We start from the raw sequence: 16,061 nt of genomic DNA, 5'->3' as shown, positions 1-16,061 counted from the left end.
AGACAAACTGCTCACTCTTCATGAGGCTTCAGATAATTGTTTAAAGAGGTAGGGGGAGTAGGACTTAAAGTGTTTCTCTATACAGCTAAAATGTCCCATATCTACCAGCACAGAGGTGGAAAAGGCAAGGCAGGTCATCATTAGCCCCACCAGGAAATTTCTTTGGGGTGGCAAATACCTCTAGGATTTAAGGTCAAAAGACCCTTAAGTACCATGGCTCAATTAGCCTAGGTTTTCATCTAAAATAGCCAATTAGAAAAATAATAGCCCTAGGCTGGATCAAGTAATCGTTTATTTTGAGTGCAACAGGTCTATTTAGTCAATTATGTGACAAAATTAGTCAAATTATGACAAAATTAGATATGAACGGAAATATTCATTAGGGGTTTCAATTAGAGTATTCGCCAGATCAATAGCAATTCTAACTAAAATTTCGTACTCAACCACGTTAAAACCCACGTTATTTTTATTTAAATTTACAATAGTAAAACCACAATAACCGGCGATAAGAAATAATTTCCTTTATATTTTCAAATAATTTTCATTTAAAATTTCATTGTTGTACATTGAGCATGACAGGTCTGAACAAAAACAATTACGGTAGGATTATCAAAAGTTGATGATAACAATAGATACATAAAAAAAAAAGAATTTTGATGGTTATTCAAAATATATAAAATTCATAAAGTTTACTAATCAATAGTTACGAACCTGAGAAAATTTGTCCAATTTTCGAAAAAGGGGGAAACACCCCCAAAACATCAAGTGATCTCACTGAAAATTACACTATTAGATTTTGTATACCAGACAACCCTGTTGTAAAGGTTTCAAGCTCCTATATACAAAATTTTGGAATTTAGCATTTTTTTTTTTTTTTTTTTTTTTTTTTTTAGAGAAAAGAAATCACGGATGTGCGTTTATTTATTTTTTATGCCCAGGGATGATCGTATTGAACTAGTGATCCAAAATAATCCGAAAGGGGCTCAATAGACTGGAAATCAAAAGTTTTTGTATCCTTTTTAAGCGACCAAAAATGCAGTTGAGCAGCTCCCCCCTCCTGCGCCTTTTCCCCCCTAAGGCCACCTGATCCAAATTCAAGATAGTCATTTTCTTCAGAACAGTCGAAAGATCTAGTAACTTTGTGTTTTAAAACGACTTGACCCAGATCAGTTCCCAGGGAATAGCTTCAAGCCATAACGTTTGCTCATTGTTTACCTATAATATTGGTTATTGGGAAGTATACAGATGTATTTTTTCTTGGGACTGGGGTTTTTGGTGGGAATTACGTAAGAGGACATTTGTGGGTGAAGGGAATTTTCCATGATGAGAGAGTCAAATTTTCCGGTATTATTAAGAAAACAATCAGAAATTAAATAAAAGACTTTTTTTCAGCTGAAAGCAAGGAGTAATATTAAAACTTAAAACAAATAGACATTATTATGTATATGAGGGGTTTTCCTTTTCTTCTATACCTCGTTCTTTAAGAAAAGCCTATTATTCTAATAGTTGTTATTAAACAATCGGAACAAAAGTCAAACTTTAGCGTAAAGAACAAAGTATTAAGGAAAGAAACCTTTTTCCACACGTAGTAATCTCTCTTCGTATTAAATTTTAATAAAAATAATAATAAAATGATTAATAAAACAAAAATTAAGTTAAAATTGTACACGTTGAACAAAATCATGTTGAATTAAATTCAAGTAGTTACGGGCATTTAGCTATGGCTAATTATAGCCAAAACAAAACAGATAGTCCGAGTTTAGTGAGAGGCGAAATCTGGCAGAAGCTCATTTAAGGATAAAAAAAAATGATGTCATTCCTCTTGTTGATAGATAAGTCATCCATCCGTCCATACAATACAGAACTAAGGTAGATAGTCACAGAGAACTAAAGGATGAAAGATCGGATGGATTTTGGGTTGACGCGGAAAAAATTCAATAAATGTAAAAAGGCAAAAAAAATAAATTCTGGTCGTTTTAATCTTTAATGTTGCTCTTTACTTTCAGTTCACAAAACTGTTTTGTTTTATTTTATTGCAAAATGGAATAGGACATGAAATAGTCATTAAGGGTTAAGCTCGCAGTATTTTCATAATTTTATTGTAATTTTCAATTAAGTAGAACAACCAGCGCAAAAAAGGATTTCCTTGTTCCTCTAATTTAAGTTCAAAAGTTATATTCGCAACGGTAAAAATGTCTAAAAACACTTTTCAAAACTGGAACACTAAACTCTAGCGTATCCAGGTAACCCTGCAGTTGCTTCAAAATTAGGGTTACCAACAACGGTACAATTGTACTATTTTGGTACACTGTACCTCTAAAGGTACATTCTGGTATAATCACAAATTTTCTGGTACATTTTATAAAAATGTGGTACCATATAGTACAATAAGATTTGACTGGGCATCAAGAAGCAGCTAGCGGAGGGATTTGTAGTTTTTATTTGTTTTCTCTTCTAGAATTTTAAGTTTTCCTTTGCAAATTTATTTAAATGCCTGTTGTTGGCCTCTTGTGGTTAAAATATAGCTTGAAGCAGCACAGCAATCTGTACGGTAAGTACAAAATAGGTGAGGAGCTATTTGGAGGAGTGGCGCCAACATGGACTCTGCAGGGGAACGGAGATCTCACAAATGTCTTTGAAAGAAGATATCTGATACTTTGTTCTTTTTATTGTAATCTAATTTTCAGATCATCCACGTATTGTGCGTAGCGCAAAAAAAAAATTCGTCTTGCCCGTAGCCCAACACGCAAAAAATAGATATGGTACAATTTTTAATCAGCGGTACAATTCTGGAGCTTATTGTGATACTTTTTCTTACGTAGCGTTGGCAACACTGTTCAATATCGTTTGATAAGAAGTCGAATATAAATAAATTGTTAGGCTCCTACAAGTTAGAAATGGGTATACTTGAAAAAATATCTGAAATAGAAAAAGAAATTGCAAGAACCCAGAAGAACAAAGGTACTAAATCTGATCTGTTAGATTTTTTTTTATTGAGAGGCCTAGCATGTCCTGTTTAGTTAAGGGGATTTTGTCAGCTTTGATTCAATTTACATATAGACCTAGGCTATTAAGTTGAAACAAGAGTGACATAGGTTATTGTAAATATGTAATTCTAGTTTAGTGACTTTTGTCTATCTCAGAAATGGGTTAGTTTAGGAAAATGAAACTTTCAGGGATGAATCTACAGGGTAAAATATAGGCTTATCCTGGGAAGGGATTTTAAAGTACCCATCTCCACTCCTTCTTGCTCTAGAGGGCCCTGAAGTTTGCCGATGTGACAAGGCTATGCCTTTTGAAATTTTGACAAAGGAACATTTTACCTTAATCTTCAGTTACCAGTTGTTTTTTCTCTGCCTTTAGTTCTAAAAATGCAGTTCCTGTTATTTGAGTAGGATTCTGAAGAAAATGAACTTTCAGGGATGGGTCTACAAGCTAAAATATATCCCAGGAAGGTATTTAAAGTTCCCACATCTACTCCTTCTCCCTGAAATTTGCCTACATGACAGGTCCATACCTATTGAAATTTCAACAAAGCAACATTTTAACTTAATTTTCAGTTACCAGTTGCTTTTTCTCTGCCTTTAGTTCTCTAAATGCAATTCCTGTTATTTAAGTAGAATTCTGAGCCATATAATTTTTTTTGAAAATTTAGGAAATGTATTTGCATATCTTTAAAACCTTATAAGTTGGGACTGAGCAAATTTGTAGAGCTGAAAACAATTTTGTTGTACTTTATTCAAGCAGAAAGGTTTTGAAAGGTTTCACTTTTATAACACATGTATTTTTAAAGGTCAGTACCCTCCAGAGGGAGATAACTTTGAAGACCACACTGCCTTTTTATGACAAAAGTAAAACAGTTCAAAATAGGGATGATAACTTTTTATTGACAGTGAATAGATATTAAATTATTTAACTGGATATTTCAAACACATATACAGTGTTCATCATCAGCAGTAAAACTAAAAGACATGAATAAAAATAAACAAAATTTATACCTAATAAACTAATTACATATAGTTTATTGCTCTTATTTTTTTTTCAATGCAACAGCAGAGGCAAATCTCTTGGACCTTTTTGGTTCTGGTACATTAGAATTATCTGACATATTACATGGACAGAGGTCATAGCTCTTTGGTGAGGTGATATTTACTTTATTTGACCTCAGTAAATTATCATAAATTGAGTTCAATCCAAATTCACCTGTATCTCTGTTTATTGAATTATTCTTGAATATAATTTTTTTAAAATTCTAGTCAGGGTTTTTTTTTTTTTTTAATAAAGTCCCAGTAGAAGAAATTATCTCTTCAATAGAAACATCTTTACATAGAAACCCCATCCTAATCAAAGATGTTAGCCTAGTAAGAGCTTCTACAGTTAAAACCGTGTCAGAGTTTGCTTTAAAACCAGAAAGCCCTAACAATTATATCAAAGACATAAAGATTCTTAATAATTTAAGAAGGGATGAATCTATTATTATTACAAAAGCAGACAAGGGTAACACTTTAGTGGTAATGGACACCAAGGACTACAATTCAAAATTAAATGCTTTACTGAAAGATGAAAAAACGTACAAAAAACTTTCTTTTGACCCAACAGACTCATACACAAAGAAGTTTAAGAACAAGTTAAAGAGTTTGAAGGAAGAAGGGAAGATTATACCTCAACTTTTCTACAAATTCTTACCAAGAGGTTCTTTATGCCCTAAATTATATGGACTTCCAAAGATACATAAGCCAAATCTGCCATTACAACCAATTGTTGCAAGTAACAAGTCACCAACAAGTGCTCTGAGTAAGTGGCTAGTGTCATTGTGTAAACCACTCATGTCTACAAAAATTTCTTACATTAAGAATTCATCAGAACTTGTAAAAAAACTAAAAGAACTTGAGATTTCTTCAAATTCTATAATTTCAAGTTTTGACATAGTGTCAATGTATATGAGTATTGATGTAAAAGCTGCAGAAATTCTTCTTGAGAGAAAGATACTAAGAAATTTGGACTTAATTAGTGGTGAAACAGTTTTGGAAGTTGGTGTAATTATGAATTTAGTTAGGTTGTGCAACATGTTCTCTTATTTTTTTCAATTCAGAGGGGAGTTTTTTGAACAAGTAAATGGTTCACCCATGGGGGCCACTTTAAGTCCTTTATTAGCAAATTGTTTTGTAGAAAATACTGAAACAATAGCATTAGATTCATATTTTTTAAAACATAAATTTTGGGGGAGATATATGGATGACATAATTTCTGCATGGAATTATGGGGTGGAGGAATTAAAAAGTTTTTTAGAACATCTTAATTTTTGGGGAGGGGATTTGAAATTTACAATAGAATTAGAAGAGGATAATAAACTTCCTTTTCTGGATGTCCTTTTAAAAAGTGAAAATAGTCTGGATTTTAAGATTTACAGAAAACCTACTAACAATAACAGATATTTGTTGTTTTTCTCCAGTCATGCTTGTCAAGTAAAAATTGGTTTAATCATATCCTTAACTGACCACATTTTTAGAATTTGTTCTCCAAAATTCATTGAGGAGGAATTATTGTTGTTAAAAGAGATTTTAGTAAGTAACCATTATCCAGGTTGGTTAATTGACCATACTTTTTCGAAAAGAAGGAAAACATTTCTAGAATGTTCTGACAATATTATGGAAACAACAGAAAAGAAAGATATTTTTTGTTCTCTACCATATGTTCAAGGTTTGAGTGAAAAACCTAAAAGAATTTTACAAAATAATGGCTTAAAGGTAGCTTTAAGAGGTAGTACTACTTTGGCTAGTTTTTTAAATTCTGGAAAGGATCAGACTTATGTAGAGCAACAAAGTGGGGTTTATAAAATCCCATGTACTTGTAGAAGCTCTTATGTGGCATGTACTAACCAGAATTTAAGAACGAGATTGCTACAACATCATAATTATATTTCATTGTCTTTAAAGCAAAATACCAAACCTGAAGTTTTCATGTTGGCCCTCTCGGAACATATCTTTCATTTTCCAAATCATTTTATTTTGTTTGAAAATGTTTCTTTGATTTCTAGGGAGCAAGGTTTAAAGCAAATTTTCAGGGAAACAATCGAAAATTTAAAAAATTCTATTCAAGAATAATTCCATAAACAGAGGTACAGGTGAATTTGGATTGAACTCAATTTATGATAATTTACTGAGGTCAAATAAAGTAAATATTACCTCACCTAAGAGCTATGACCTCTGTCCACATAATATGGCAGATAATTCTAATGAACTGGAACCAAAAAGGTCAAAGAGATTTGCCTCTGCTGTTGCATTGAAAAAAATAAGAGTAATAAACTATATGTAATTAGTTTATTAGGTATAAATTTTGTTTATTTTTATTCATGTCTTTTAGTTATACTGCTGATGATGAACACTGTATATGTGTTTGAAATATCCAGTTAAATAATTTTATATCTATTCACTGTCAATAAAAAGGTATCATCCCTATTTTGAACTGTTTTACTTTTCGCCTCTAGAGGGAGAGGATGTGGAGGTAGGTACTTCAAAATACCTTCCTGGGACATACTTTAGCCTTTCGACCCATCCCTGAAAGTTTCATTTTCCTAACCTAACCTCTTTCCAAGATAGCCAAAAGTCACTAAACTAGAATTTTACCCCCAATTCATCCCCAGAACTTCCCCCCTCCCCATAATGGTCTCATATATCTCTAGAATATATATTTATAGAAAAAGAGCATAAAAAATGAATAAATTCTTACTTTATAGTATGCAGCAAGTAGGCCTATCAGCAAATCATAGAATTCATCAGTTATTGTTAGTATTTTTATATATAGTCTAAGGTTTTAATACTGTTAAGAGGAGGGTGCTAGGGATGAAATGTTAAAGCTGTGAACAAAAGAAATAGTTAAAAAGATATGATCTAGCACATCTCTTCTGGTTCATATGATTTCAAGGTGTGTGAATGCTGAAAAGGTATCCATTTGAAATACTTATGACCTTCAATTGCAGCTAGGAGCAATCTAAGGATTTCTCCTTGTAGAGCATCAGAATGATGACTTGAGTTGTGTACAAAGTCATTTAGTGACCAGGAGTTGTTCCATGATCAGTAGTTTCCCAATTGAGCTTACACTCTCTAGATGACCACTCAGCATCCAGCCTTTGTTTGAAAACATCAATAGATTCAGCAGTGACTGTTTCATTAAATGGTTTATTTGAACTGTTGACAATTTTTGACGAAGAGAATTGAGTGCAGAATTTAGATATTGTAGACCTCTAGTTCTTTAGTTGGTACCAACAGTAGGAAATAATGCTGAGACAGTATTAGCCCTCAATAACTTTTAGGCTAAAATGGCATCCTCTCTGTTTCTCCTAGCCACTAGCCATTTTTTTTCAGCATAGTTGAAAGGTCTGGAAATTATGTCCAAGGATGACAAGCTCCCACAGCCCTTCAGGTAAGGGCTGTAATTTCTGTCCTGGGGCCATTTATTTTTTTTTATAGAAAGTGTTGCCATAGATCCTTTCAATTGTGAATTGAGAGGGCTAGTGCCCTTTTTAGTAGTCAAAAATAATCAGAGCACAAATACCCCCATCCCCCACAGCCATCATTTCTCCAAACACATCTAATCAAAATTTTGATATAGCCATTTTGTTCATCATAGTCTAGTTAAAAGGTTTGGAAATTATATCTTTGAAGATGACCCCCTCCCCCACAGCCCTCAGAGCAAGTTTTGTAAGTCGTGCCTTTGGGGTATATAAGGTTTTCTTAGAAAGTGTTGTCATAGTAACTTTAAAAGTCCTCAGGGCAAGGGTTGTAAGGTATTTCCTGGGAGCATATAAGGTTTTGTTATAGAAAGTGTGGTCATATAAACTTGGAAGAGGGCTTAATGGATTGGTAATCAGAAGCTCTAATACCATTTTTAAGAGTTAAAGTGATAAGAGGACAGCCACCCCCTCCCTCCCACAGAAACATGTTGTATTGGCCCAAAGTGCATCTAATAGAAGCTTTGAGATAGCTATTTTATTCAAAATAGTCCAAATATCATATATAAAGGCTTTTGAGGTTGAAACAAGCCCCCAGAGCATGGGGCAAGGGTTGCAAATTATGCCCAGGGGCATTTAAGGTTTTTATGGTAGGGATGGTTGTATAAGCTTTAAGGGAGGCTTTTCTGGTTGAAAAATTGGAAGTTCTAATTCCCTTTTAAGAGTAAAAAGTGACGGAGAGCATCTCTCCCCCCAGACTACCCCTATTCATCAAACAAATCTGATTAAAATTGTGGGATAGTGATTTTGTTCAATATAGTCTAAAGAACATATAACAATGCCTATAGGGTTGACACAATGTCCTGGGGATAGGTTTGTCAGTTATGCTGTGGGGGTATAAAAGGTTTTTATGGAAGGGGTGGTTGTATAAACTTCAGATGGGGCTCATTTGATTTGAAATTGGAAGTTATAGTGTCCTTTTTAAGAGTCAAAACAATTTGAGAACAACCAGCCCCCTCCCCTTCCATGCTCATCATTTCTCTTAATACCTCCTATCAAATTTTGGAGATAAATATTTTTTTCATCATAGTTGAAGGGTCAGGAAATTATGTCTGTGAGGAAGCATACTTTGGAGAGGACTCATTGGATTGGTAATCAGAAGTTCTAGTGCCCTTATTAAAAGTCATAATGATCAGAGCACAGCTCCCCCTCCCACACACACAAACACATTATGTTTTCCTGAGATGCATCCAATAGAAATTTTGAAACACTCCTTTTATTCAAAATGGTCCAATGATCATATCACAAGGCTTTTGGGGTTGATACAAACCACACAAGCCTGAGGGCAAGGCTTGTAAGTTGTGCCCCGGAGGAATTTAGAGTTTTTACAGAAGGGATGGTTGTATAAACTTTAAAAGTGGCTGGCTCAATTGGTTGAATTTGGAAGTTTCTAGCGTCCTTTTAAGAGTCAATAGTGATGGATGTCAACAAGCCCCTGTCCCCCAACTACCCCTCTTTTCACCAAACACATCTCATTGAAATTATGTGATGGTAATTTTGTTTAAAATAATCCAAAGAACATATAACAATGCCTGCAGGGTTGGCAAAACCCCCCAGAGCCTAGGGGCAAGGGCTTTAAGTTTTGCCCTTGGGCATATAAGGTTTTTATGGAATGCATGTTTGACTCCTCCTTTCCCTAAATATGAAGGGCATTAAGATAAGTCTTTCATGGAATGTTTAGGCGAGTGTTGAACTAAAACATTACATGTTATGTGTATATGGGTTGTCAAAAGGGTGTAACTCAGGAATGGCTGAGTATATTAATTTGGAATTTTCAGGGAATAATCAGGGAGATGATCAATTGACCAAAAAGCTAAAATTTGTATGCTACTACTACGACTACTGCTGATTCTACTGCTACCACAAGTACTATTACTCCTATCACTACAACTACTAGTTCTGTAGTGAGAACTAATAAGACTGAGGATATTGAAAAAAAAAAATATCTGAGGAAACATTGAGGGGAAAGTTGAAGTTAGTCAATATATACTATGTGTATGCAGATTATTGATATGGGTGTATCAGCAAGATTTTTGGGATGGCTTATTATATCAAGAGGAAACTTCAGGGTCATCATGAGTGGGATGTTCAGTTGACCAAAGGCAAAATTTACCTGCTACTACTTGTTTAGTTGTACTACAAAATTGTACTGCAGATTGTCAAAAGCAGATATCTCAAGAATTGATTTGGGTATTAAGTTGAAGTTTTCAGAGAATACTTAAAGGCAAAGATCAATTAACAAAAATGTAAAATATGCATATCACAATTAACACTAGTACCACTGCTACTTTTACTTATGCTACTACTGCTACTAAACTACTTCAACTACTACTTTAATTACAACAGCTTAGAGTATTAAGGTGAAAAGGGCATCAGAAGAGTGTCAAAACTGCACATCAGAAATATTTTGGAATGGCTTAATGTGTCAAGGTGAAATTTCTGTGACATCATGAAAGCAATGTTCAACTAACCAAAAGGCAATATGCACATGCTGCTGCTGCTACTATTACTACTACTAATACAACACTAACACTGCAACTACTTCTACTACCACCAAAACTAGTGTGATTATAGTACTTTTAAGGCTAAGTCCATGAAGTTAAAATTTGAGATGCACTAATCTAAATGTACTATGTGCATTTAGATTATCAAAATAATGTATCTTTAGAATTTGTTTGTGTATTTAGTTGGAATTGTCAGAGAATACTTAAAGGGGAGGATCAATTTAGCAAAAGGCAATATGTGCACACTACTACTAATACTACTGCTACTGCAATATTTACTAGGTCTACTAGTGCTATTACTATTGCTCCAACTACTGCTTCTATTGCCTCTACTTGTAAGGTTAAGAGTATTAACATGAAAATTTCAAGAAGTATATGGATATACAGGTTATTATATGAGAAAAATCAACAATATCATAGCAATAGCTAATTGTATCAAGTTGAGTGATTATACTAGCCAACTGCTGTGACTACTGTTACAACTATACCTAAGGGTATGAAGGTGAAATTTTCACAGAATATTTCTGAAAATTTCTTTTGTGAGGATGACAACCTGCCATCTATATTCAGGTTGTCAAAAGGGCATATTAGCAAAATCTTGGAACAGTTTTGTGTGTAGAACTAAAACTTACAATGGTTGTTGTGGGGGATGTTGAATTAACCAAAAAACAATATTTGCATTATAATACTACTGCTTTTACTCCTACAGCTACTACTACTGCTACTAAAGCTAAGACTACTACTATTAACTCACTCCTACTGCTACTACTATAACTACTAGTGCTGCTACTACTAATAATAATAAACTTAAGGGTACTAAGGGGAAGATTTTGGGCAATAATGTAACTATAGTGAAATAAATTGAAAAACACTATGCCCACATAGATTGTCAAGAGGATGTGTCAGTAATGCTTCAGGTCCAGTTGATGGTATTAAGTTAAAATTCCATCCTGTGTTGAACAGGATGTTGAAAAAAAATTTATGTGCATATTGCTACTAATGCTACTACTGCTTCTACAACTATTACTACTACACAAGCTAAGGGTATTAAGGCAAAGCTTTCAACGGATATTTAGGTGGCTGCTGCACTAAATCAGAACCAACTATGATCATGTCAATAATTTCTGTTTGTCTTAAGTTTTAATGTTGCTCCTTACTTTCAGTTAAAAAAAAACTTGCTTTTTTTATTTAATGTCAATCTAAAACAAACAGAAATCAATTAAAAATACATTTTCCACAAAATAAGTTTTTAAAAAGAAATAAAGAACTCCATTAAACCAATTATGAGCAAAAATCAAATCAAATAATTTACCAAGCCTAAAACTACCACAAATCAGGATTGATAAATAATTGAAACCCAAAATGAAAAAAAAAACTAATAAATAACTGAGTCAAACTCTAAACAAGTAGAAATTAACAAGAGTAGGGCTCAAAACCCCTATGCCTTCCCAATGCCAGAACATAACCTACGCTTTATTGGATTTTTTTTTTTCACTTTTATAACTTCAATAAACAAATATTACCTTAAATCGCATTTACAGCAAGATAAGGTGGACTGCATTAAATTTTTATAAGTTTTTTATAAGAAATTTTTATAAGTATGATTATTAACATTTTAAGGAATAAATATCAGCCTAGCCAATGCATATTAAACTGACAATGCACATTTATGAGGTTTTTTTTCAGTAAAGTGCAAATTATGTTCTGCCTTTCAGAAGGCATAGGGTTTTGAGCCCTACTCATGTTAATTTCTACTCGTTTTGAGTTTGACTTGGTTATTTATTGTAATTTCTGTTCGTTTTTGGTTTCATTTTTTTTTATTGATGCTGATTTGTGGTAGTTTTACGCTTGGTAGATTTTTTATTTTAGCTTTGCTCATTTTTAGTTTAATGGAGTTCTTTACTTTTCTTTGAAAAACTCATTATGTGGAAAAAGTTTTTTTTAGTCAATTTAGAAAAAGTCATAAAGAAGAAAAAACAAGGATATTTCAGCCTTGACCTCTGCTGAGTCATCTCTAGCGTAAACAGTGGACTGTTCATCCACAGAGGAATATTGAGCAGAGGTCTTGGCCAAAGTATTTGTATTGTATTTTCATTTTTACTGGCTGGAAGTATTATTTTCTTTACTTCTTTACATCTTGTCATCCTTAGCCAGTACAGTATCAAAAATTAAAATAATTTAACTGTTAAAGTGGCGATGAACTGTCCAACTTATTTAAATCCTGCCTCACATTAAACAGAGCCTTTTGCAACTGATTTCAGCAACTTATTGAATAAGTATGATTATTGTGCTTCATTAAATACAGTTTGTGATAGAGGTATTGTCAGCCTCAGTAGCTCACCACTCCTGAAGGAAACATGATAAATAAATAAAAGTAGTAGGCCTGTCATTAGATTCCATATTTTATGTTATTTCCAAATAAAATGGATGCTTATCTTACAACCCCCCCCCCCCCTCTCTAAGAAGCCTTAACAGCAATCAGAAGCAATCACAGTAATAAATAGTTGCACTAGCCATAGTAGCTATAGTAGCATAAGATGTAGCAGCAGTGGTAGTAGTAGCTCTGAAAGGTTTAATCTAATACCCTCAGCTTTTCCTGAGATATTGCTGATATGCCCTTTTTGACTACCTGCATGTATATAGTGTGCTGTGTTTTTTTTTTTAATATACACTCTAACATCCCCTGGCAGTTTCAACTCAATGCCTTTAGCTGTACCCAAAATATTGCAGATATGCACTTTCAACATCCATATTTAGTTAAATATCCCTCTCAACATGACTTAAATGTTTCAATTCAGTACCTTTACCTGGTCTTTAAGATATCATAAATACACCCTTCTGACAAACATGGATGACATAGTGTCTTTTGATTTAGTTTAACACTTGCAATAACATGTTCGGAAAGTTCCTGCATAACACCCCCAGTTATTCCTTGGATATTGCACATAAGCCCTCTGACAATTTGGATTCACATAATACCTTTTAATTTAGTTCTACACCTGCCTGAACTCTCCCTGAAAAATAAAACACAGTATCCTAGTCTGTTCCTGAAACATTGTGTCTCATGCAATTTTGGAAACCTGGATCGCTGGATAATTTTTTGTTTGGTCCAATAATAGTAGTAGCATTAGTACTATCAAAAGTAATAGTATTATCCCTGAGAGTTTCAGCTTAATACCCGCAGGCAGTCCTGAGATACTGCTGGTATGTCCTTTTGACAACCAGCATGCCCATAGTGCCTTTCAATTTAGTTTCGTAGGAGCATAAACTTTCCCTAAAAGTTTCTACTTTATGCCCTATTCCAGTCCTAAGATATCTTGCTTATACCATTTTGAAAACCTGGACTCATTTAAATCATTTTGACTTAGTTTAGCAGTAGTAGTAGTAGTATAGGTAGTAGCAAACATGGTATTATTTTTAGTAGCCCTGAAAGTCTCATCTTAATACCCTAAAATATTAACATTTGGAGCTGTTCCTGAGATATGGCTGATTAGCCCTTTTGAAAACCTGAATCCACTTAGTCTGGTTTTATCTAGTTCAGCATTCCCTGAAAGCTTCACCTTAATACCCTTAGCTTTAGTAGTAGTAGTACTAGGCCTAGTAGTAGCCGTTTTAGAGGTAGTAGTAGTGGTATGTACATTTTTCCTTTTGGTTAGTTCAACATCCCCCTTAACAAGCCCTGAAAGTTTCAACTTAACACCCTTAACCTGAGTAGTAGTAGTAGTAGTAACAGTATACACACAGTAGCTTTGATTATTTCAATATCTTCTGGAAGTTTCAGCCTAATGATCTAAGCTCATTGTGAGAAATTGATGATACACCCTTTTGACAACCTGCACTCACATAGTGTCTTCTGGTTTAGTTCACATCCCCCTAAACATTCCCGGAACGTTTCACCTTAATACCCTTAGCCTCAATAGTGGTAGTAGCCATAGTAGGAGTCATAGTCATTGTAGTAGTAGTGATGCTACTACTAGAATGTAAATTGTGCCTTTTGTCTATTCAACATCCCCCTTAACTTATCCTGAAAGTTTCGACTTAATTAATGCTCAGAAGTCATTTCATTAGTTCAACATGTTCCTCAAAATGTTCCTCAATCTTCATTCAGTCTTCGGAGTGAGAACACCTTTTTGGATTTATTGGATTTTAAAGCCTGCTTTGGACTTGTACTTGTTAAGTGCTGTGAACTTGAATTAATTCATTGACCATAGCTAATTCAATTGTTATCTCATAGCAACTGTTCTTGTTCAGTGCTTGACCAAGCAAGACCTATTTTTTGTTGGTCAGATATTATCTGTGATAACTATGTCAGAGAAATTAGTTTGGAATGCGATATTGAACCTTTTAGATTGTGCTTGAAAGCTGGAAACAAGAGTGATGAGATAAGTCATAAAGCGTACGAATTTTTTACGAAGGACTATATAACCAAGGCCAAGGAGATATTGTGGTCTTCTGCTCACTACACCAATATTAACGAAATATTAAAGGTACTTGAACTTTGCAAGCAACGTAACGATGAACTGCCAGTCTCTGCAATAGTTGAACCTGGGGAAGTCCCTATCTGTCCTGGTGAGATAGCAGCAGTAATCACCAGAAAAGTTATAGAGGTTTGTAATAAGCTAGACAATTTCATGAATAAAGACCCTCCCATCCCCCTCGATTGTTCCTAGAGCTACTGAAACAAAGCCCTCATATGCAGTGGTACTCAAGAATTTGCCCTCTGACCTCACAAAGTCAAATTTGGGCAAAGACTTTTTGGAAAAAATTTGTGGCAGAGAGTGCTCTAAATTTGTCGAAGTTCAGTCCAGAAAAGATAATTGGCGAGTTGCAAGGCTGATGCAGAAATTTTTGTCAGGGTCTTTCAGAACAACAATTAATAATTTCTTTCTGCAAAAATCAGGAGCCCCTCTTACCTCGGTATTGCTCGATTTGTCCCCAGCAATATAAATGACAATAAACTGTGCACACTGATTCCGAAATGTGCCAGTTGCAAACAGATTAGCAATACACACTTGTTTTGCTTGAAATTTGAAACCAAAGATGACCTTGTGGATGCCATAAAAATCCCCCAGTCATAGACTATGAGAGGATTAAAGTAGCTGAGTATCTCACCGTCCCCGTGAGATATTTCAAGTGTCAAGCTTACGGCCATATAGCAGCTGTAAAAATGAAGCTGTTTGTGCAGTCTGCAGTGACCAGGGTATTCAAGCTCCAAAACATCTCCTTGTTAAAGGCCCAAGAAATGTACATTGTGCAAATCACAGGATGACCCCAGTTACAGCTTCAAACGTGCAGTTGCCCAAGGACTTTTAAGTAAAGTTAAGTCAGCATAATGGCTCGAGTCTTAAGTCCCTTATCATAGAATATCAATGGCAAAGTGGTTGACAAAGGCCTAGTTCTCTCTGAACTTTTAAGTACAAATTAAATAATTTTTCTGCAAGAACATTTTTTATCTAATGAAAGGAAAAATCTACTCAGCATTTCACAGAATTCTCATCTCTTATTTCACCCAGTGAAAATGAACAAGTGCCGTGGCCGACGATCTGGCGGATTAGCTATCATATCACAATTTCCGGTCAATTTCCTTGAGTTGGATGACATTTCATTGCTGCTGAATTTTCGGACCTAATCTGCATAAACCTTTACCTGCCAACTAATTACTGCTCTTTGCAATCAAAGAATAAGTTCTTAAATGCTTGCAAAACGCTAGCGAGTTTTGGGAAGAGAGTTTCAAAGCGCCCAAATGCTCGAGTTTTGATTGCACGAGACTTCGATTGTGACTTAACAGACAATCCATTGCCATGAACCCAATTCCTTCTGAATTCCCTCCCCCTTCCTACTCAGTTGCTGCCAAAACAGAAACTTTCACGTTTATTGGTGTCCTGTCAGCAACTTCTAACCTTGATCATTTTATTGCATTTTTCCCCTGTGAAACTGTCGGGGTAATTAGCGATGGCTTTTATCCGGATTACCTTCCAAATTTGAAAATAAATGCTTCGTTTAATGCCTCTAAGCAGCCAGATAAATAGTCGTTTTATATAAAGGTT

General features: G+C 34.5%; 2 protein-coding genes across 4 annotated transcripts in view; one reads left to right on the top strand and one right to left on the bottom strand.

The window, feature by feature from the left end:
• Nucleotides 1-16,061, bottom strand: part of LOC136026046 (FAD-linked sulfhydryl oxidase ALR-like) — an 86,553-nt gene that overhangs the window by 30,822 nt on the left and 39,670 nt on the right. Inside the window, exon 1 of one of the 3 annotated variants that reach the window (XM_065702221.1) lies at nucleotides 440-533. The exons of 1 other annotated variant lie outside the window; for it this stretch is intronic. In XM_065702221.1, the coding sequence (XP_065558293.1) occupies nucleotide 440 (1 nt within the window). In that variant the 5' untranslated portion in view covers nucleotides 441-533. Of the gene's footprint in view, nucleotides 1-439; nucleotides 534-16,061 lie in introns of those variants that run through there. One more of the 3 variants, XM_065702222.1, reaches the window with a different exon arrangement.
• The window catches only part of LOC136026045 (developmentally-regulated GTP-binding protein 2-like), a 41,871-nt gene continuing 28,644 nt past the window's right edge, over nucleotides 2,835-16,061 (top strand). The window contains exon 1 of the mRNA XM_065702218.1: nucleotides 2,835-2,961. Coding sequence (XP_065558290.1) covers nucleotides 2,898-2,961 — 64 coding nt within the window. The 5' untranslated portion in view covers nucleotides 2,835-2,897. The remainder of the gene's footprint in view (nucleotides 2,962-16,061) is intronic.

This window comes from Artemia franciscana, chromosome 4 (genome assembly GCF_032884065.1).
Source record: "Artemia franciscana chromosome 4, ASM3288406v1, whole genome shotgun sequence".
NCBI lineage: Eukaryota > Metazoa > Arthropoda > Branchiopoda > Anostraca > Artemiidae > Artemia > Artemia franciscana.
This window is presented reverse-complemented; position numbering and strand designations above follow the sequence as displayed.